General features: G+C 42.6%; 1 protein-coding gene across 1 annotated transcript in view; it reads left to right on the top strand.

Moving 5' to 3' along the window:
• The window catches only part of LOC126457276 (circadian clock-controlled protein daywake-like), an 80490-nt gene that overhangs the window by 40952 nt on the left and 15452 nt on the right, over window positions 1-24086 (top strand). Inside the window, exons 4-5 of the mRNA XM_050093439.1 lie at window positions 2122-2255; window positions 7093-7242. Of these exons, the coding sequence (XP_049949396.1) occupies window positions 2122-2255; window positions 7093-7242 (284 nt within the window). The remainder of the gene's footprint in view (window positions 1-2121; window positions 2256-7092; window positions 7243-24086) is intronic.

The raw sequence follows: 24086 nt of genomic DNA, 5'->3' as shown, positions 1-24086 counted from the left end.
AGGTCATTCTGTTGCATGCCACCTTGGTCATGCACCTCGTGTGGCAATTCACTCTGTGATGTGCTCATGCAATATTGGATGTTCTTCGTTGTTGACTTTCCAATGTAGATATTGCACACCAATCAGCCTTGGCTCCATCTCTGGCATTGTCGCCGGCCAGGGAAAATCTTCAAAATTTCTCGTACCCACCCGCAATATCATTCTCAAGAGCAACATTATTTTCACTTCCACTGTACAGGGGAAAAGGTCACTCGGAAAGAAGTTTCCGATAAAAAACTCTTCAAGCCATGAGCGTAGACAAAAACTTTTTCGTGCAGTTTAACCGATAGGCAAAAATTGTGTGCGTTCCAAACCTTGAACCAGGAGACCTGTCTTTCGTGGGCAGTACGCGACTCTGCCACGTCTGAAGTACCAGCTCATAGCTCCACCTTGCAACAGTTCTCATGTTTAAACTTTTATGAAGAGTTAACTTCTTCAGGTGGGAATATCTTGCAGATACTTGTGTATCTCGGACTTATATAATTCTGAATTATATGCATTATCGTTTCCTTTAGTTTATCAGACTAGTCACGACAAGTGTCTCCTTTGTATCACATTTCCATTTCTTTAATTAAATAAAAACCTATATGACCTGTAATTCCTCCTGTCCACGTTAATTCAGCAATGAGTGAAAGTTTCATGTACGTTTCCTGATCAAACGCATCCGAACATCCCTTTGCAATGAGGAATTGACGACTATATCTGACTCGACTCGGAGCCCCCCAGTTTAAAAGGAGGCGGGGAGTAATGTTTTGTCAGCAGAGAAACAGTAACATCTCTGTTACTCAGTTACTTCGTTAGTTACTTACATTTTCCATCGACCACTTGAACGATCCTGTTACAGAAATGATGTAGAACGAGTCAGGTTACGGTATGTGTGTAAATGTATAGTGTTAACTTTAAGTAACACATACTATTTTAATGCTTCTTGTGCAACAACACTTAAAAAACAAATTTTTTACACTCTAGCAGGTATCAAATAGAATTTCGTCCATGGAATACAAGGAACTGCCCACGAGAAATGATTTTAGGTTAGATTTAAAACTTGCTTTGCTACCTGTCAGATATCTTACGTTATTGGACAAACGATCATTTTTTTATGCATATTGGTTTCCTTTATGAGCCACTGACAGCTTTAATAATGGGTAATAAAGTTTTTTTTTCTTGTAACAGCGTAACATACCCTACACAATCAAACACTTTGGAAGGACCACAAAAAATAGCAACTGATGATATTTTATTGTTTAAGGCTTGTAAGATGTGGTGGATCAACGTATAAATAGCATTCTCAGTCGAGCCACCATTCTGAAGTCCATACGGTGATATGCGAACTACATTATTTGTACTTCAATGTGAGACTGTTCTTGACTACACTACTGTTCGAGAATTTTCGTAAAAATGTGGACGATAGTTATTTAAATATATCTGGTGTCTTTCTTATAAAGCGGTTCAGCAGTTCTCTATTTTAATCTGTCTGTATAAATTCCCTGTGCCAGTAATGCATTACATATAAGACTGAGCTCATTACTTATTAAGTTAGAGGAAATTAATGAAATGGCTCTGAGCACTATGGGACTTAACACGTGAGGTCATCCGTCCCCTAGAACTTAGAACTACTTAAATCTAACTAACCTAATGACATCACACACATCCATGCCCGAGGCAGGATTCGAACCTGTGACCGTAGCGGTCACGCGGTTCCAGACTGAAGCGCCTAGAACCGCTCGGCCACTGCGGGCGGAGGAACTTAATGAAGTCAAAGCTAAGCGGCACTTGAGGTGGCAGGCATAAAGAATGGAATGACCCACGCGTCTAGCTCCAACTACCATTCCACTTTCAAAGTTTGTTGATTCCTTTCGTATGGCAGTAATCACAACGGACACCTTTTCACATGAATCACTTGAGTAAAACGACAACTCCGCCGATGGTGTGTCTTTTTATACCTTGTGTACGCGATACTACCGCCATCTGTGTATGAGCATAACCATATCCCATGACTTTTGTCACCTCAGTGTAAACTGGCCTTGGCTGCAGTGCTCTTCTGCGATGTACCAACTACTGATTTGTGCTCGTTGGTGACAGGTTCAATCCGAAGACGCTCAGCCTGGACAGCCGGCTGCAAATCCCTCGGCTGAGCATCGACTCCAAGTACAAGCTGTCCGGGCGCCTCCTGGTGCTGCCCATCAACGGCAACGGCGACGTACATATAGAGCCCGGTAAGTACAGCCCTCTGAGTGGGGCAGCAACTCCCGCCATAGAACGCAACCTAGTCCTAAGCTTGCTCTCTCTGTTCGTACGTCTCTTTTACCCAGTCTTAGTGACAACGTTCTGTTCATTTTCTATGCCACATTGCATTAACATGTTAAAGTGCTCACGAGATATAATTTTGCATCGCAGAAGTGGTTGGGGAACTGAGGGTGAGTGTTTTCAGCGTATGCATTAGAGAAAGTTGTCAGCTCGGAGAACAAACATACTGGACGTTTAACTCTAAGAGTTCCATATCCTTGAAGGTACACCCTCAACTTCTTTTTCTGGAATGGAGGAAGCGGGAGGAAGGGCAAAGGGGTATGCGGAAAATCATTACTCACAGGCGCACAGGGTATTGCAATGGCGGAAGTTGAAAATATTGTGTCCGACCAGCCCTGAAGCCAGATGCTCAGCTTCTCTAGAACAGTTGCCTTAACAGCCCGACCACCAGGATACTCCGCTTTGGCAACCCAAATTCTGATCTTAGCGCACACTGCACTGCAGCGTCCCTTGTCAGTTACGCCGCCCACTCGCAAATTCTTGATGTCCTGTTCGGCTGAGAATCATGAATTCCCAACTACCCCTTCCTTTTTCTTCCCCCTTCCTCCATTTCAGAAAATTAAGTAGAAACCAACGCTCGGTTACGTTAACATACAAGAGAGCCACGGTTGTATGGTACACTATGTGTATGGACACCCCCAAAAACATACTTTTTTCATATTAGATGCACTGTGCTGCCACCTACTGCCAGGTACTCCATATCAGCGAGCACAGTAGTCATTAGACATCGTGATAGGGCAGAATGGGGCGCTCCACGGAACTCACGTACTTCGAAGGTGGTCAGGTGATTGGGTGTTACTTGTGTCATACGTCTGTACGCGAGATTTCCACACCTCTGAACACCCCTAGGTCCACTGTTTCCTATGTGATAGTGAAATGGAAACGTGAAAGGATTCATACAGCACATTAGCATACAGGCCGACCTCGTCTGTTGACTGACAGAGATCGCCGACAATTGAAGAGTGTCGTAATGTGTAGTAGGCAGACATCTATTCATACCATCACACACGAATTCCAGACTATGACAGTTAGGTGGGGGGTGAGAAAACTTGTATTTCATTGTCGATCAGCTGCTCATAAGCAACGCATCACGCCGGTAAATGCCAAATGACGCCTCGCTTGGTGTAAGGAGCGTAAACATTGGACCATTGAACAGTGGAAAAACGTTGTGTGATCAATCACGGTACACAATGTGGCGATCCGATGGCAAGTTGTAGGTGTGGCGAATGCCCGGTGAACGTCATCTGCCAGCGTGTGTAGTGCCAACAGTAAAATTCGGAGGCAGTCGTGTTATGGTGTGGTTGTGTTTTTCACGGAGGGGGTTTGCAGCCCTTGTTGTTTTGTGTGGCACTATCACAGCACAGACTTACACTGATGTTTTAAGCGCCTTCTTGCTTTCCACTATTGATGAGCAATTCGGGGATGGCGATTGCATCTATCAACACGATCGAGCACCTGTTCATAATGCACGGCCTGTGGGGGAGTGGTTACACGACAATAACAGTCCTGTAATGGACTGGGCAGCACAAAGTCCTGACCTGAATCCTATAGAACACCTAAGGGCTGTTTTGGAGCGCCGACTTTCTGCCAGGCCTCACCAACCAACATCGATACCTCTCCTCAGTGCAGCACTCCGTGAAGTATGGGCTGCCACTCCCCAAGAAACCTTCCAGCACCTGATTGAACGTATGCCTACGAGAGTGGAAGCTGTCATCAAGGCTAAGGGTGTGCCAACACCATACTGAATTCCAGAATTACCGATAGAAGGCGTCACGAACTTGTAAGTCGTTTTCAGTCAGGTGTCAGGATACTTTTGATCACATAGTGGATATGTTTAGGTGCCGATGCACAAATATTATTCGAACCCCTACGGGAATCACAAATAATATGCACGTAGTAGGTGTAATGGACAACGGAAGCCGCAATGCACCGTGTTGTACTCATCGTCCTATGCATAGAGACAGCACTTTAGCAAACGAATGGGCACCAAAATATAATATTATAGCTAGGAACAGAATGGATCATGTGTTCGTCTCTGTCCAAAGACCAACAAACAATATTTACAGATGTACTACTTACACGTAGCCTCATTTAACGAATAACTTGTGGAACAGCTGCTGTGTGGTGGTTAACAGTGGTCTATAATTTGTCCGCTGGGATAATAAATCGATAAACACGGTTAATGCGTTATGTAATCGAAAAAAGAAAACCGTAAATGGAGGACATCGAAGTAAACAAACAAAAAATTGGAGTATATGGTGGAGACAGCTGCAAATAAACCGCAGTTTGAAAAAAAGAAGCTATTTCACGTGCGCAATCAAGGTTTATGTATTGCTTTAAACACAGGAAGATATTAGCATTTTTTCTGTAATTAACAATGGAAAGCAGCCATACGCTGGAGTACTGGTCGATATAACGTCAGAATCGAAACCGTTTAAGGGAGACACTTGAAAAAAAATTGTTTATAAAGCTCCATTCAAATCTCGATCTGCTTTAAAAATGTGGTGGAATGGATGTTGTACATCCAGATACATACAAGCATTTGCAGTGCTCTAGCCGATAGAATAACAGATTTTAACCGTAATTTCTTTGCGGAAATGGTTAACTTTAAGTTCTAGAGGGCTATACGAGGTTGGAATACGAGGGCTGATAACCAGAAACGGAACTAAAGAGAGTTTAGCATCATGCTTGCAGGAAATGTAAGAAATCTGAATGTGTTCTGTGTGGGTTCAAAATGGTTCAAATGGCTCTGAGCACTATGGGACTTAACATCTATGGTCATCAGTCCCCTAGAACTTAGAACTACTTAAACCTAACTAACCTAAGGCCATCACACACATCCATTCCCGAGGCAGGATTCGAACCTGCGACCGTAGCAGTTGCGCGGCTCCGGACTGAGCGCCTAGAACCGCTAGACCACCGCGGCCGACTGTTCTGTGTGGGAGAGGAGAGCTGGGAAAGTTAGTAAGTTCATACAAAATCCTACTGGGAGATAGTACGTGGATGCGGAAGGCAAGGCGGTGTAGGCGGCGTTCGAGGACGTGGAAGGAGTCGTACAATTTGGTGGAATGAACTGGCATAAAAGAGAGTTGGTGGATAAAAGTTTTTTGAGTGTGGCGTAAGGCGAAGGCATACATTTCCCACGTTCGTACGCTTAGTAGCTTTATTCATTGAACACTGTCGGCTTGTTGTTCTGTGCTTCGTAGTAGAAATGAACAATAATGCTCTTAAAGGTATTATTGAGTTGATTTATGCAAACATTCTCACTCTCAATTTCAGGAACTCCCAACATATTAAGCTATGCACATCTAAAGGTACTATACAAGTGGCAAGTGTAGCACATAGTGAGGATTTAATAACTGGGCAGGAAAGTTCTAAATTTTTAGATGGCCTTGTTCATGAAAATTTAAACTGGGAAAAACACATTTTGGAATTCCCAGAACAACTTAGATCAACTACATTTGTGATTCGAATCATTGCAAATCTTGGAAAGAGACAAATAAAAAGATATATTTTGCGTATTTTCATTCAACGATGTCATATGGAATAGTGTTCCGCGATAACTCATCTTTGAGAAATAAACTCATCATTGGTCAAGAACGTATTCTAAGAATCATATACTTTGTGCCCACCGACGGTCATGGTGGAAATATTTGTTTAAAGAGTAAGGCATTTTTGACTACTGTCTCACAGCACATTTATTCCCTTATGAAGTTTGTTGTAAATAATCAACTGTAGTTCAATAAGAACAATGATGGACATAATTGCATCATCAATAGAAAAAAATGACATTATTACTCCACATTAACGTTAACTTTAGCTTAAAAATGGACTCAAAATTCTGCAACAAAATTTTTCACCGCTTACTCAATGGTATTCAATGTCTGAAAAGATAGCAAAGTTAACTTTGAACACAAACGAAGAATTTCTCTCTTTGTAATGTGTAAAATGGGGTCTGAAGGAATTATTAACTCACTTTTGTCTTTAAAAAATAAATCAATTGCAATGATCAGCATGTAGCTACATTTACACATGTACGTCAGTGTCAGTTTGAAATGACTCGTACCACGTGATTACGACTAATCGTCAAATGATGTATAGAATACGAAACTAACTAATTAACCAGTTTCGCTGTCGGTTTACGGCCGAGCTTTAGTTCGAGGTATTTTAGTATCCTAGGTAATTCGATCGGACGATTGTAAGGAGTGACGTAGAAGTCAAGGGGGCGCTTCGAGGCATCCATGCTACAATTCTTCGAAAGGACCATGCACGTTACGATTTCGCAGGGCGCGACTGCTACGGTCGCAGGTTCGAATCCTGCCTTGGGCATGGATGTGTGTGATGTCCTTAGGTTAGTTAGGTTTAAGTAGTTCTAAGTTCTAGGGGACTGATGACCAAAGATGTTAAGTCCCACAGTTCTCAGAGCCATTTGAACCATTTTTGATTTCGCAGGAATGTACACGGAATGTGCTCATCGTCCCAGTCCTGCCTTGTCCTTGTCCCATTACGACGCTGGTAAAAATGGTGAGCTCTTTCATCGAGCAAAACGCTCAGTGATCCTTGCTCGGTACGTGCCTCCTACGCCGCTCTTAGCAAGGTCTTCAATCAGTGAGTCATGTGAATTTGGTGTTTCTACGTAAAGCATTCGGATTCCATTATTTTCCACAAGTGTCTAGTCAGTAGTTACGCAGCGCGAACACATACATCACTTTCGTAATGATAATCTGTTTTTTCTTCGTTCCGCAGAGAACATGGACGTGAGGGTTCACCAAAAAATGTCCTTGGTAGAGCGAGAAGGTCGTCGCTTCTTCCACGTCGACAGCTCGAAGGTCAACTTCACTGTCGGTGGTCTCAAGATGGAGTTCACGAACCTTTACAATGGCCAGAAGGCCCTGGGTGAGTAATGCACGATCATAGTGCGGTACATAGGGTACGCTTGCTCGGTCCCATTCTTTGATTCTGATTCACACAAAAAATGTACTTCCTTGTTTTGAAACAACCACAAGAGCAAACCTGCCTCTGGTAGTCGTTTGCTGCACTCAATAAACATGACAAAACGGATAGTGCAACTAGTTGCTGCACAGATTTTCCCCTTTTGGAGGAACTCCTTTGAAAAGATTACTTTCGAGATGAACTTTACTCGATATTCCTGTTTCATCATTAACTTTATTCCAGGTTGGTAATAATATTTATGGGAATGAAAACAATTTTTCTTTTGCTGAGCATACCATCGGGTGATGTTAGTAAGTGTAAATTTAAAGCTCCTTCAGTTATTAAGCATTCTTCCTTCATCTTTTTGAAATTATTCAGATTGTTAGGAAAGACAAAAATTGAATTGTGACAGAGAACAGGAAATCGACAGCAGCAAAAGCAAGAGAAGGAAAAATAGAAGGTGTACAGGTGGAAAGAAATAAAACGGAAAGCCGCCTATAAGAAATTTGCACATAGTACAATCTAATCATTGGTAACACTTGGTTTAACAATCATGAAAGCCTGTTGTATATGAGGAACGGACCTAAAGACGCCGGTCGAGTTCAGGTAGATTATAAGATGGTGAGACAGAGATTTAGAAATCAAATTGTAAGCTGCAAAACATTTCTTGGGGCAAATTGTAGACCGTGACCATAACTTAACGGTCATGAATTGCGGATTAAACCTAAGGAAGTTACAGAAAGGTAGGAATTTAAGGTGATGAGACCTGGATAAACTGAGAGAATTTAGAGGTTGTTGAGAGATCCGAAAAGAGCATTAGCCAACTATTGTTTGGAGTATGTAGAGGATAAACCGTAGTAGACAAATGAGTAAATTTGGGAGGTGATATAGTGGAAGCTACGGAGCAGCAACTAAGCAAAGAGTCAAGGTCCATTATAAATCTTTGGTATCACACGAGATACTGCATTTGATTGACAAAAGGAAAAGATATAAAAACACAAAAATGAAGTAATCAAAAGAAGATACAGATATGTAAAATAAGAGAAAGCACAATGCGGTGAAGTAAGATTGGCTAGTGTAGAAAAGCAAAGCTATAAAAGTATGCCAGCCTATGGGAAAGACAGATGTCGCTTTAAAAAAATCAAGGAAATCTTCGGAGAAAGAGCTCAGACTGCAAGCAAGGTTGAGCATAGAAGGTGAAGTTGAAAGATGGAAAATGAATTTGAAGTTGAAGGCAGTATTACAGAAAGGAAAGAACAAACTATGAAGATGAGATGCTTGATATGATACTGCGAGAAGAATTTGACACAGCATTGAAAGACCTCAATTAAAACAAGGTACCTGTTGTAGACGACAGTCCCTCGGGATTATTGTTTTTGGGAGGACATACTGTGACATAACTGTTCCATATACAAGGTCCGGCAGAAAAACCTCCCCTTTAAGGAAAGCTAATAAAAACAAAAACAAATAAGCTAGAACAATTTTATTTATACTAAATAAAAGTACATATTATGCCATTTTAGAAAATACTCTTATGGTCTTACTTTTTAAATAAAAATCCCTTAAATGGCTTCCTGCACTGTCGACACACTGATTGAGTCTTTCCCTGATGTTATTCATTACTCTTTGAGTCATTTCAGGTGGAATAGCTTCAACCTCTTGTGTAATTGCTTCTTTCAGGGCTCGTAAAGATTGTGGACGTTGTTCATAAACTTTTGCTTTTAAATAGCCCCAAAGAAAGAAATCACAGGGCGTTAAGTCCGGCGATCGTGGGGGCCAGCCAATGACTCCACGCAACGAGATCACATGTCCAGGAAACATTTCCTTCACCAATGCCAGTGACTGCCGCGCTGTGTGGGCTGTAGCACCATCTTGCTGGAACCATACGTTCTCTATTTCACCAAAAAGCTCCCTTAGTTGCGGTTGGAGAAAGTCGCGGAGCATGACACAATAGCGTTCACTGTCGACGGTTAAATTCCTGTCATTTTCTTCGAAAAAGTAAGGACTGATCACTCCGGAATTGTAAACAGCACACCATACTGTTACTTTAGGGCTATGAAGTGGTCGTTGATGAAGTTCTTGGGGATTGTGTTCACACCAGTACCTGCAATTTTGGCTGTTCACTGTTCCGGCAAGGTGAAAGTGTGCTTCATCAGAAAAGATCACAATATCGTTGGGACGAATGTTCCGAAGAAGGTCTTGGCACAAACTTACACGGACACCACAGTCTCGTTCACTCAGTTCCTGCGTAGTTACAAGTTTGTAAGGATGCATTTTAAGATCTCGATGCAAGATTCTTCTCACACTTCGATCAGATATCCGTAATGCTGCCGCATGCTTTTTAGCGGATCGTCGAGGAGATTGTTGAACTGAAGCTCTAACTGCATCAACATTTCCGGGGCCTGTTGCAGTCCGTGGTCGTCCAGGTGGTTTCCTTTTTAATGCGGAACCTGTCTCACGAAAGTTAGCAACCCAAGAATAAATTGTTTTCTTATCGGGAACAGGGTCCCGTCGTCCGAGCGCAAAGCGAACGCGAAAAGCACGTTGAGTATTAATAGGCGATTCGCCATTTTGAATAAAATCTTCCACTACGAAGGCACGATGTCCACCAGACCACGCCATGGCGTACACTGAAAACGGCACGTAGGCAGCTACTTAACGACGCGCCCCCCACCACTCTGCTCCTTCTACTGTCCGCTGCACGTTACTTTGTAATCGGGGAGTTTTTTATGCTGGACCCTGTAATATTCAAGATATGTGACACAAGTGAAATACCCTCAGACTTCAAGAATTTAATAAACCCAACTGCAAAGACGCATGGTGCTGGTAAACGTGAATATTATCTAAATACGAGTTCAGTCAGTGGTGTTTGCAAGATACTAACACAAAATGTTTGCAGAAGAATGGAAAGACTGGCAAAAGCACACTTCGGGAAAGATGAGTTTGGGTTCTGGTGAAATGTAAGAACACTGACAATAAGACTTATCTTAGAAGACACGTTTAAGAAACGTAAATCTACGTCTCTAGCATCTGTAAATCTAGAGAAAGCTTTTGACAATCGTGACTGGAACACACTATTCGAAATTCTGAGGATAGCAGGGATTCAACACAGGGAGCGAAAGATTATTTACGACTTCTAACAGAAGCCAGATTGCAATTACAGGAGTTGAAGGGCATGGAAGGGAAGCAGTGGTTGAAAAGAGAGTGAGACAGTGTGGGTCGGCGGGTGGAATTATGTCAATTTTATGTTGTTTATATAAATGTTAGGTTTGTAGAATGTAAAACCAGTTCCTATTATTTAGAAGGTTATTTATGCTGTCTTTCGCCATTCTCAACACTGGCTCTCTAACTACAATATTGGCAACCAGAAAGTGATTAGCAAAACGTGAAGCCTGTAATTAGAATTCCTAGTGCCCACTTCATCTGAGAATACACTTATAGTTACAGCTTATAGCTCTAATGAATTAGGAGATTGTCTGGGATTTATAATCAAAAACGGTCGTGAAAAAACGTTCTGTATTCTGAAAGTCACAGATGAAAACAAAAGAATCCACACAATCTAACTAACAGAGCTGTTCAGAGTCTAATGCGCTGATGCAACTATAAATGTCCAAATTAAATGTTTAAATGAATGCTCGCCATAATTTGATGATTAGGTTCATCAAACGCCACGCTAAATAATGGTAGAATGTTTGTCCCGCGGCGGCACGTGAAAATACGACAATACGCAAACTGAAGATCGATAATTAAAGTCATCCCAGAATTAACACTTCACTCGAAAATGATTTCATGGTTACGCGTATCCCGAGTAACTTAATACGGCATCCGAGGCTGTTTGTAGCAATGATATCGACGCGACGCGACGCGACTCCCGACACAGATGGCGTGCTATTCAGCGTCTGGCGAGAACAGGGGCCTTGCTTCCTCGCGCAGCGTTCTTATATATAAAGCCGCGGTGCGGACGGCTAGGGGAACGCCTGATCAAATCGGCTCTCCCGACTAGCCGCTGGGCTAGTAATGCACCACTTTAAGTCATTGAATAAATCATAGCTTCTTTTGCTGATGGCCGATGAAGCTCTCAATTTAAATGTGCATTCAGCACACAGGTGAGTAATCATAATAAAAGTTTGACGTGGCTAAGTTAAATATTTTGGGTGAGAGAATTAATTTAATTACACTGCACGCAGTAGACGAGCTCTGAACTTGCCCTTTTGAGATACGCTATCGCTATAGTTTTATAGTTATTCAAATGAAACTTCTCACATCTTTATGGTTATAGTGGATCTCCATTCTACTTAAATCTAAACATCCTAGCCTTATTTATTAGCCTACTTAATCATTATTGATTCCTTAAGTTTTAAGACAAAAACCAGAAAATTATGAATTACAACTAAAATCTTAATTTGTGAGATCCAAAGTACTGTTTCTATTAAATTATTATTGAAAAGGAATCTAAGTATAAATTTTTAGATCTCTAGCTCTTTTCTGTTGCGCCAATGATTTTTACAGAAAAACGTCCAAATTTCGAAAATAGTTAAAGTTATCGAACTGATATTCAACACATATTAATTTAGTATTACTCCTGACATGCTAGAAACATTTCAGGTTATTCACTTGATTTTTAAAGTATTGTGCAACATTTATGACGTCAGAGCTAGTTACAGCGGACTGGCTGGCACACAATGGAAAGACTGCTGTGAATTTACTACGGCGTGAGTAGGCTGCCTCCCTACAACAGGGTTTTAGCTTATCGCCGATGTTATTTACGCAGCTCAACAATTTCTAAGGAACACAGACATTGTTGGACAGGAGTAAACACACACAATGATGGACGACACGAAATACAGTACATGCTTGATATAGGTGTAATCCTTTATTTATAACGAAAAATGATACAGATTTCACCACACTGGAAAGCACGATAACAGACAAAAATATCATTCATTTTTTGCACTGGTCAGACTCACAACGTAACGGTCGATATCGGGTTTTCAATGAGGAATATGCCCTCCTCGGGGACTAAGGTATATTTTGCACCTGTGGTTAATAATTGCTACCAAACTGTTGAGGAGTCTCTGGGAGATGTTGCCCCACTCCTCTCTCAAGGAGGTTTTCAGTTATTGCACGGTTCAGAGAGGGGAGGGTGGGGGGTTCGTAGAGAAACACTTCTGTAAAGAGCATCCCATGTCTGGCAATTACGCAGGCCATTCCATTAGTTCAGTATCTTCACTTTCCAGTATGTCCGACACCTCAGTGGTCCAGTGTGGAGAGGCATTATCGTTCACAAAAAGAAAATCGGGACCTATCGCGCTCATAAAGGGACGGCATGATACAGAATAATCTCCCTGGAATACCGCTGTGCTGTAACGGTACCTCGAGCGAAGAAATGCAGAAAAATTCGACCATTGTTCATAATGCTTGCCCACACCATAAAGCGTGGGCCGTACTGATGACGTTCATGAACCTTCAGTGTTTTGTAACGTGTTCTATTATTCTACTCTCTCTCTCTGTCTTCACATTCGTATTTGATGGCCAGACTCACTTGCCATAGTGAAGCAGGATTCGTCGCAGAACATCACTCTGGACCACTGTTGCTGACCCTAACCAACATCCCTCCTACACCGAAGAACTCTTTTTTGATCGTGGCATGGTTGAAGTGGGATGTATTTAAAAGGCTTTTGAACGTACAAACCAGCATGATTTAATCGCCACGAAATGATTCTGGTACAAACGCGTGTACCGGTAGCGGCTGCAAGTTCTCCAGAAATCTGCCTGGAAGTGAGATTTCTGCTCCTTTTTGCCACTAGAACTACGTACCGATCCTCTTGCCGTGTGGTGGTCAGTTTACGGCCACAGGCATGATTTCGCATACATTTCCACCTTGAGCGGACTTTTTTTAATCGCGAGATGACACTTTTGGAAACACAAATCACTGTGCCCACAGTAGTGCCACTTTGACACTAGGCGCTACAGTCTGGAACCGCGCGACCGCTACGGTCGCAGGTTCGAATCCTGCCTCTGGCATGGATGTGTGTGATGTCCTTAGGTTAGTTACGTTTAAGTAGTTCTAAGTTCTAGGGGACTGATGATCTCAGAAGTGAAGTCCCATAGTGCTCAGAGCTATTTGCTTCGAGCCGTCCAGTCGCTCGTCCACGATCGTAAACACTCAAATGTCTTGCAGACATGCTGCGTACCATACGGAATGTCGCATTAATCGGTTACACAACAACCTTCGTCAAATACCGTACTGTATGGACTATCGAACGCATCCAGAACCTTCGTGCACAGGCTTTGCTGCAGTTATCACGTCCCACTCTCTATATTTCCCTTTCGTCTCATTAGTCGGTTATTCCGTTGCAATTGGCAGTTGTTCCCTAACAAGTGTCACTTGTTCCTCAGCAATTCTCAAACAGTGCAATTTGTACATTGAACAAGCAGTGAATGAAACCAAGGACAAATTTGCAGAGGAAATTGAAGTTAAGGTAGGAGAAATAAATCTCTTAAGCTTTTCAGTGAACTAAATCTGTTAAAGACGGCAAAGAATATTGAAGGTAAAACAAGAGGAATCGAATGTAGTCGAATTAAATCAGGCGATGCTGAGGCAGTCAGATTTGGAAATCCAGACACTAAAAGTACTAGATGAGTTTTTCTACTTGGGGGCAGAATAACTGACGATAGCAGAAGCGGAGAGAACTTAAACTGTATGTCGACAATAACTAGAAAAGAGGTTCTGAGTAAGAGAAAAATTTGTTGGCATCGAAAATCAACTTGTGTCAGCAATTATTTTGCTTATATGGAAGTGAGACGCAGTATTAAACAGTTCACACAACAATGAAATAGAAGCTTTTCTAATTTGATTCTAGAGGAGAATGCTCAAGGTCGGATGGATAGTTAGGATAACCAATGAAGAGGCACTGAATGGAATTGAAGACAATAGGAATTTATGCTGCAACTCAGCTAAAAAAAGGGATCGGTTGACAAGACACATCCTCAGGGCTCAAGAAATCATTAGTTTGGTAGTGATGGGACGTTGAGAGGGTAAAAATTGTAGAGGGAAACTGAGACATGACTACAGGAAGCAGATCCAAATGGATATACACTATGTAATCAAAAGTATCCGGACACCCCCAAAAGCATACGTTTTTCATATTAGGTCCATTGTGCGGCTACCTACTGCCAGGTACTCCATATCAGCGACCTCAGGAATCATTAGACATCGTGAAAGAGCAGAATGGAGCATCCGCGGAATTCACGGACTTCGAACGCAGTCAGGTGACTGGATGTAACTCTTGTCATACGCGGAATTTCGATACTCCTAAACATCCCGAGGTCTACTGTTTACGATGTGACAGTGAAGTGGAAACATGAAGGGACACGTATAGCACAGAAGCGTACAGGCCGACCTCGTCTGTTGACTGACACCTTTGGGATATTTTGGAACGCCGACTTCGTGCTAGGCTTCACCGACTGACCTCTACACCTCTCCTCAGTGCAGCACTCCGTGAATAAATCTTCCAGCGCCTGATTGAACGTATGCATGCCAGAGTGGAAGTTGTCGTCAAGGCTGCGAGTGGGCCAACACTATATTGTATTCCAACATTACCGATGGAGGGCGCTACGAACTCGTATTCATTTTCAGCCAGGTGTCCGTATACTTGCGATCACATAGTGTACAGGGTGACCCGAAAGTATGTTATGAGGTTTTATTGAAACCAGAGACGAGTGCCAGTAGATAGCACTGGACAGCGACACGTCAGTGACGCCGCATGAGAATCGTATGCAAAATGAGGTGTAGCGAGAGAGGGAGTCAGATGCGCAAGCAATCGCAACAAGTTGTCTTTACCAGAAAAAGCACTGTTAGTGATCCCTTGCTATGGAATGGAGTAGCCGCTACTGCAATGAAAATCCTGTGACAAATGTCGCTGTGAAGGAATCGACCACGAGATTCGAAGTCAAGGGTTGTTTATACTATCGACCCAGTAGTGGGCTACAGTTGCTTGGACAGTTCAGGACGAAATGGAGACTTTCGCAGTTTCATCTCCGGATAATGAAGTCAGTGTTCATGAACTCTGACGTCGCACCCGCATTTCACGCACTGCTATTTGGAGGGCAATAAGATGTACCCTCCAAAGCTATCTGTACAAAATCTGGCGTCATCATGAACTTTTAGCCGCCTGTTTCGCGACACGGAGAGAATTTGCGGTGTGGGCGCTTCAGAAAGTGTGGTGAGAAGACGATTGCTTGCTAAAGTGTTGTAGACCAACGAAACCCATGTCACACTCCGTAGGTCTATTAACACCCAAAACTGCAGAATTTGGGCTACCGAAGACCCTATATCTGTCGTTGGAAACCCACTACATGATGAGAAAGTCATGACATGGCCTGGATCTACGTCATCAATCGTGATCGGACCCGTATTTCTTCAAGGAAATGCAGGATGCTGCTTTTCATACTGTCAGCGTGACGGGCGCGAGGTACGCCGATATTGGGAGTATGGCGATATGTTATAGGGTCACATCATCCCTAGCTTGGCTGATAAGCACCTGCTGGAAGGTACGATTTTTAATGATGGTGCTCCACCACATATTGTGAAAGATCTCTTACGCACATCGTTTGGTGAGGATCGCGTGCTGAGCCGTCGCTTCTGTCATTCTTGGTCTCCCAGGTCCTCAGCCTCAGTCCGTGTGATTGCTGGTTGTAGGGTGACCTGAACCTAAGATCAAATAAGGCAGCAGGGATAGATAACATTCCATCAGAATTTCATTGGGGAAACTGGCAACGAAACGACTATACACGTTGGTGGAAAACTGTGGGACCAAACTCCTAAGGTCATCGGTCCCTAGGCTTACACACTACTTAATCTAACATAAACTAACTTACGCTAAGGACAACACAAACACACATATGCAAGGGAGGACTCGAACCTCCGACGGAGAGAGCCGCGCGAAATGTGGCAAGGCGCCTCACGCCACACGGCTACCCCGCGCGGCTGATGTTGGTGTGTAGAATGTATGTGTCTGGTGAGATATCGTCTGACTTTGGAAAAAAATATCATCCACTCAATTCCGAAGACTACAAGAGATGACAAGTGCGAGAACTATCGCACAATCAGCTGAACAGCTCATGCGTCTGAATTACTTACAAGAATAATATACAGAAGAATGGAAGAGAAAATTGAGGATATGTTAGATAACGATCGGTTTGGATTTAGGAAAGGCAAAGGCACCAGAGAGGCAATTCTGACGTTGCGATTGATAATGGAAGCAAGACTAAAGCCATGTTCATAGGATTTGTCGATCTGGAAAAAGCGATCGACAATGTAATCTGGAGCAAGATGTTCAAAATTCTAAGGAATATAGAGGTAAGCTACAGGAAGAGGTGGGTAATATACAACTTGTACAAGAGCCGAGAGGGAGTAATAAGAGTGGACGACCAAGAACGAAGTGGTTGGATTGAAAAGGTGTAAGACAGAGATGTAGTCTTTCACCACTACTGTACAACCCGTATATCGAAGAAGCAATGATGGAAATAAAAGAAAGGTCCAGGAGTGGAATTAAAATTGAAGGTGAAAAGCTATCAGTGATACGATTCGCTCATGACATTGCTATCCTGAGTGAAAATGAAGAAAAATTACAGGATCTGCTGAATGGAATGGAATGGAAAGTCTAATGACTACGGATTGAAGGCAATGAGAAGCAGCGGAAATGAGGTCTGCTGGAAACTTAACGTCAGGACTGATGGTGGCGAAGTAGATGAAGTTAAGGAATTCTACTACCTGGGCAGCAAAGTAACTAACAACGGACACTCGCGTTCGGGAGGACGACGGTTCAATCCCGCGTCCGGCCCTCCTGTTTTAGGTTTTCCGCGATTTTCATAAATCGCTCCAGACAAATCCCGGGATGGTTTCTTTGAAAGGGCACGGCCGACTTCCTTCCCCGTCCTTCCATAATCCGATGAGACCGATGACCTTGCTGTCTGGTCTACTCCCCCAAACAACTCAACCCAACCCCAACGACGGACGGAGCAAGAAGGACTTCAAAAGCAGACTAGAACTGGCAAAAAGGGCATTCCTGGCCAAAAGAAATCTACTAGTATCAAACATAGGCCTTAAATTGAGGAAGAAATTTCTGAGACTGTACGTTTGGAGCACAGCATTGTATGGTTGTGAAACATGCACTGTGGAAAAACCGGAACAGAAAGAGAATCGAATCGTCTGAGATGTGGTGCTACAGAAGAATGCTGAGAATTAAGTGGACTGATAAAATAAGGAATGAGAAGGTTCTGCGCCAAATCGGAGAGGAAAGGAGGAGGGACACGGTGATAGCACATTTGTTAAGACATCAGGGAATGATTTCCATGGTACTAGAGGGAGTTGTACAAAGCAAAAGCTGTAGAGAAAGACAGAGACTGGGTACATCCAGCAAATAATTGAGGACGTAGGTTGCAAGTGCTACTCTGAGATGAAGAGGGTGGCACAGGAGAGGAATTCGTCTTTTGGACATTTTGTGCACTTTCTTTGGTTTTAATAAAAAAACCTGTCACTTTAAGTATGTGTTTCAATGCTTACCTCACTACGTCAGTCCGTCAAGTATTTAATTTTCAAATTTTAACGACTTTTGGCTCACCCCAAACGTTGGAGAAGTTACACAGAGCCGATGATATGCACAGGATAGGCCAGCGTGGAGAGTTGTATCAAACCAGTCTTCGACCTGAAGACCGACACAAAGATGCTCGTAAGACTAGTTAAAGTGTCTTATAAATAGCACACTATATGTAAGAACTTTGGCATTAGTTGATGAAATGCTTTAGCGTGAACATGTAACTGTATTTTAATTTCAATTAGCATTAAAATTGTGTCCATAGTGTTTTAAATGGATTGTGCAACGAAAATAGAAGAAATATTGTTTGGCAAATGGAGCTCATCGATTCTCAGTGAAATATAATTTTCTTCAGTATAGATAAATTACGTTCATGTCTTTAAAACAACGTTAAATTATGAACGTCATTGTCGACATTGAGTGCATTGGAGGTAGTTGTTTTTGGCGATTTGGTAAAATGATAAGAAAAGTTGGAGGCGATAGTGGTAAAAGAAATGTTATACTGAAGTAAAGAACATGCAACAAGTTTCATCGTTTTAGAAAGGCTGAATTGTGTGAAGAGTGTGATGTAGGATTGATGTAGCAACGAAGTTTATGACATTGGCTAGTTATTACACGAACAAATTATGACAAACATTTCAGTCGTCTGTTGGTATAGTTTAGTACCTCTGAAGGAAGAAAGGGAAGGGTGCCGTTCTTGATATGAGGAAGAGCTGATGCTGGGTAGGCTAAGATAGATGTCTGTAGGCATAGGATGGGTATCAGGTGGATGTAGTGGACTGTCCACTATTTGTTGTACTGCACGTACTAACATTTGGGCTCGAGCCCACACTGCTTTCTCACGTCAAGTATTTCGACTAAACACCACTCACTAATTTTACGAGGTGTCATAATTTTATGAGAGGAAAACTCACATACACAGGTAGCCAACTTTCTTCATTAAAGTTGGTTCTGTCGCATAAGATTGTGTCTATTGTTTTCAGCTAATAAATATTGTTGTTTTCTCCGCACACGATCGTAATAAAATTGAGACTAACGGTTGATAAGACGTTACTTCCACTGAATTATTGTCCGATCAGTGTGCTATATACACAATCTACCTTCACGATGAAAATCATCTCACATAACATGTGAAACTAGTCTTCAGTTTCAAGTGGAGTGATTTGAGAAAGACCAACAAATGAAGGCAACATTCAAAAGAATGTGTTTTACAGATTAAAGTGGAGTGGTTCAAGAAAGATGCAACAAATGTAGACAATGGAATGTTCTTTTTTACAAGTGAACAACGCTTCGAGTATCTGAACTTTGCGAACATTTCAGGGTTGATATTCGTGTCCTCTATAACGATAGATGTGTTTAATCTACGTTCACGTGTAATCAGAGAAAGAATATAATACAACGTTATTTAGCTCAATAATCGGTAATGTACAGTGCGATACAAGAAATTTGACATTCTAGTACAATTTTCCACTTCTACAACGCAAGCAAAATAAAAATAGCGCTGAGAATATTTCATGCACCTTAAGACAGGCAACCAAACTTATATCATCTGCACTGGGATTGATGATGTAAGCTGGCCGGAGCGGCCGAGCCGTTCTAGGCGCTACAGTCTGGAACCGTGCGACCGCTACGGTCGCAGGTTCGAATCCTGCCTCGGGCATGGATGTGTGTGATGTCCTTATGTTAGTTAGGCTTAAGTAGTTGTAAGTTCTAGGGGACTGATAACCTCAGAAGTTAAGTCCCATAGTGCTCAGAGCCGTTTGAACCGTTATTGATGATGTAATTTGTGCAGATGACATAACTTTGGTTGCTTCTCTTAAGGTACACAAAAAATTCTCAGAGTCAGTTTTATTTTGCTCACTCTCGTATATTTACGTCATCCAATTTCCAGTACTACAAAGAGAGCCGTTGATGTTTTGCTCTAATCATCTTAACTTGTGCTTCAAGTCGCCTGAATGTACACTTTGTCTCACAGTCCAGTAATATACATGAGTATTCAGAAACGCCGTAAATCAATGTTTTATTTGTTTGCTTATGGGTACTACTGTCTGATGTTACTGTTTAATATCAATTATCTTTTAATTCAATAAACGAGGCAGACTGTTGTTGTCCTAATCTTTTCGTCTCTCTAAGACGTATTCTTCAAACTTGTTCTATTTTATTTCTTCACTACCAGCAAACCTACTGACGGGCAGTTTACGCTGTTGCTCCCTTTCGAAATAATATGTGCCTGTGCATCATCGTCGTAAATATTGTAGGACACTCGGAATTGTTTACTGTCACTCTGCAGCGCAGTGTGAGCTAATTCTGAAAATACCTGACGGATAAAACTGTGTGCCGGACAGGAACTCGAACCTGGAATGAATGCTGCATGTTGTACACGTCTTCACGTTACGTCGTAGCCGTATTTTCACCATTTGGAAGAATATATGTTAAGAGTATAATGAATAATTTGCAATTTAGTGAAAGCGAGTTTCATTGTCACGTACGAAAATTACTTTTTGTCTGCTAACTGGAATTCCACCTCTTAATCTTACTTCCGAATCCGACATTAATCTAGAGAACGGAAAGTTCTGGAACGTGCACGGCAAATGCTGAAATATATTTTTTGTGGAATATCAGGAATGTGTTACAGTCACTGTATACCACTTATATCACTCAGTGTCTCACCAGTCGCTAATCTGGGTGAGAAAGGATTGTTAAAATTGTAAATGACAAATTCTAAAATAATAGAGTACAAAGAGCAATGTAAAATATAGATAGATTTCTTGCGACCATAAGAGTGGTGTAGATGACATAGTGCCAGTGAACAACGCGGAAAGATCAAGGCTGGCACTCCTAACTGACTCCCACAGCTCAGTCATAAAATTAACGTGTCTCAAGGTGCAAACAATTATCAAGTAATGCCTCCGGGAAAAACCGTTGCGTAAGTCAACAACTGAATTCATTGCGCACAGTGCAGCACATTCTAAAGACTCCTGTCCCTACATTGATGACAGTGCCACTAAAGCAGAGTTGTAAAACACGGTTTTCCAAAACTCCTTGAACAAAGGAGAAGATGTAAATATTCCTTAATTCCAATCAAGAACAACTTCCAAGATGAGAAACGTGGAAGTAGATATCCTCGGTATAGCAAAGCAGCTTAAATCACTCAATAAAGCCAAGGCCTACGATCCAGATTGTATACCAGTCAGGTTCTTTTGAGAGAATGCTGATACAATAGCTCGATATTTAGCAATTATATACAACCGCTCGCTAACAGAAAGATCCATACCTAAAGACGTCACTACTGAAAAAGGGAAGTAGGAGTAACCCGCTGAATTGCAGGCCCATATCACTAACGTCGATTTGCAGTAGGGTTTTGGAACATATACTGTGTTCGAACATTATCAATTGCCTTGAAGAAAATGATTTATTGACACGTAGTCAGCACGGATTCAGAAAATATCGTTCGCGTGAAACATAACTAACTCTTTATACTCATGAAGTAATGAGTGATATCGATAGGGATGTCAAATTAATTCCATATTTTTAGGTTTCCAGAAGGCCTTCGATGCTGTTCCTCACAAGCGTCTTCTAACCAAAGTGCGTGCTGTGGAATATCGCCTAAGTTGTGGGACTGGATTCGTGATTTCCTATCAGAAATGTCACAGTTCGTAGTAATAGATGGAAAGTCATCGAGTAAAACAGAAGTAATATACGTCGTTCCCCAAGGGAGTGTTCTAGGTTCTCTATTGTTCCTTATCAACACAAATCAAAAAAAGTTTTGCATCACCTCGGTTCCGAGAGTTCTGGAACCTGTACAGAAAACTGGAATACATAGCAACATAAACATCATTTCCGCCCATTTTATTGCTCAAGAAAACCACACATTGCATGTTGTACCGCCATACAGCGAGACCTTAAAAGGTGGTGGTTCAAACTGGTGTACACACCGGTACCTCTGACACCCAGTACCACGTCCTCTTGCACTGACGCATGCCTGTATTCGTCGTGGCATACTATCCACGAGTTCATCATGGCACTGTTGGTCCAGATTGTCCCGCTCCTCAACGGCGATTCGGCGTATATCCCTCAGAGTGTCTGGTGGGTCACATCGTCCATAAACAGCCCTTTTCAATCTGTCCCAGGCATGTTCGATCGTGTTCATGTCTGGAGAACATACTGACCACTCTAGTCGAGCGATGACGTTATCCTGAAGGAAGTCATTCACAAGATGTGTACGATGGGGGCGCGAATTGTCGTCCATGAAGACGAATGCATCGCCAATTTGCTGCTATTATGGTTGCACTATGGGTCGGAGGATAGCATTCACATATCGTTCAGCCATTACGGCGCCTTCCATAACCACCACGCGTACGTCGGTCCCACTTAATGTAATCCCAAAACAGCAGGGAACCTCCACCTTGCTGCACTCACTGGACAGTGTGCACCAGGCGAACAGCCTGACTGGGTTGCCTCAAAACACGTCTCCGACGATTGTCTGGTTGAAGGCATATGCGACACTCATCGGCGAAGAGAACGTGATGCCAAACCTGAGCGGTCCATTCGGCATGTTGTTGGGCCCATCGGTACCGCGCTGCATGGTGTCGTGGTTGCAAAGATGGAGAGTGAAGTTGCGTGCCATGCAGCCTATTGCGCGCAATTTGAGTCGTTAACACGACGTCCTGTGGCTGCACGAAAATCATTATTCAACCTGGTGGTGTTGCTGTCAGATTTCCTCCGAGCCATAATCCGTAGGTAGCGTTCATCCTCTGCAGTAGCAGCCCTTGGGCGGCCTGAGCGAGGCATGTCATCGACAGTTCCTGTCTCTTTGTATCTCCTCCATGTCCGAGCAACATCGCCTTGGTTCACTCCGAGACGCCCCTCGTTAAGATCCCTTCCTGGCACAAAGGAATAATGCGGACGCGATCGGACCGTGGTACTGACCGTCTGGGCATGGTTGAACTACACACAACACTAGCCATGTACCTCCTTCCTGGCCGGCAGCTGTGGTCGAGCGGTTCTAGGCGCTTCAGTTCGGAACCGCGCTGCTACTACGGTCGCAGGCTCGAATCCTGCCTCGGGCATGGGTGTGTGTGATGTCCTTATGTTAGTTAGGCTTAAGTAGTTCTAAGTCTAGGGGACTGATGACCCCAGATGTTAAGCCCCATAGTGCTTAGAGCCATTTGAACCATTTGAACCTCTTTCCTGGTGGAATGATTGGAACTGATCGGCTGTCGGACCACCTCCATGTAATAGGTACTGCTCATGCATGGTTGTTTACATCTTTGGGCGGGTTTAGTGACACCTCTGAACAGTCAAACAGACTGTGTCTGTGATACAATATCCACAGGGAACGTCTGTCTTCAGGAGTTCTGGGGACCGGGGTGATGCAAAATTTTTTTTTGATGTGTGTTTATTAACGACATGGGAGACGGTCTGAGTAGCCCTCTTAGATTCTTTGCAGATGATGCTGTCATTTACCGCCTTGTAAATTCATCAGATGACCAAAACTAATTGCAAAATGATTTAGAAAAAGATATCTATATGGTGCGAAAAGTGGCAGTTGGCCTTGAATTTTTAAAAAAATGTGAAGTTATTCACATGGGCACCAAAAGAAAATTGCTAAATTTTGATTACGCGATAAGTCACACAAATATGAAGGCTGTAAATTCAAATAAATACTTTGGGATTACAACTACAAATGACTTAAATTGGAACGATCACATTGTTGTGGATAGAGGAAACCTAAGACTACTATTCATTGGCAGCACTCTTAGGAGGGGCAACAAGTCTACTAAAGAGCCTGCTTACACCATGCTTGCCCGCCCTATCCGGGAGTATTGCTGTGCGGTGTGGGATCCGCATCGGACGGGACTGACAGATGACATCGAAAAAGTTCAATGAAGGTCAGCTCGTTTCGTATAAGGAGAGATCGTGCAACAGACACGATACGTGAATTGGAGTAGCAATCATTAAAACAAAGGAGTTTTTCGCTGCGAGAGGATCTTGTCATGAAATTTCAATCACAAGTTTTCTCCTCCGGTTGCGAAAACGTTCTGTTGACACTCATCTACATAGGTAGCAATGATCATCACGATAAAATATGAGAAATCAGGGCTCGCCGTTCGAGAGTGGATAGTTGAAGGTCGTTCATTCAACCCTCTGCCAGGTACTTCATTGTGAATAGCGGGTAATCACGCAGACGTAGACGTAGACGATTAACAT

This window comes from Schistocerca serialis, chromosome 2 (assembly GCF_023864345.2).
Source record: "Schistocerca serialis cubense isolate TAMUIC-IGC-003099 chromosome 2, iqSchSeri2.2, whole genome shotgun sequence".
Classification (NCBI taxonomy): domain Eukaryota; kingdom Metazoa; phylum Arthropoda; class Insecta; order Orthoptera; family Acrididae; genus Schistocerca; species Schistocerca serialis.
This window is presented reverse-complemented; position numbering and strand designations above follow the sequence as displayed.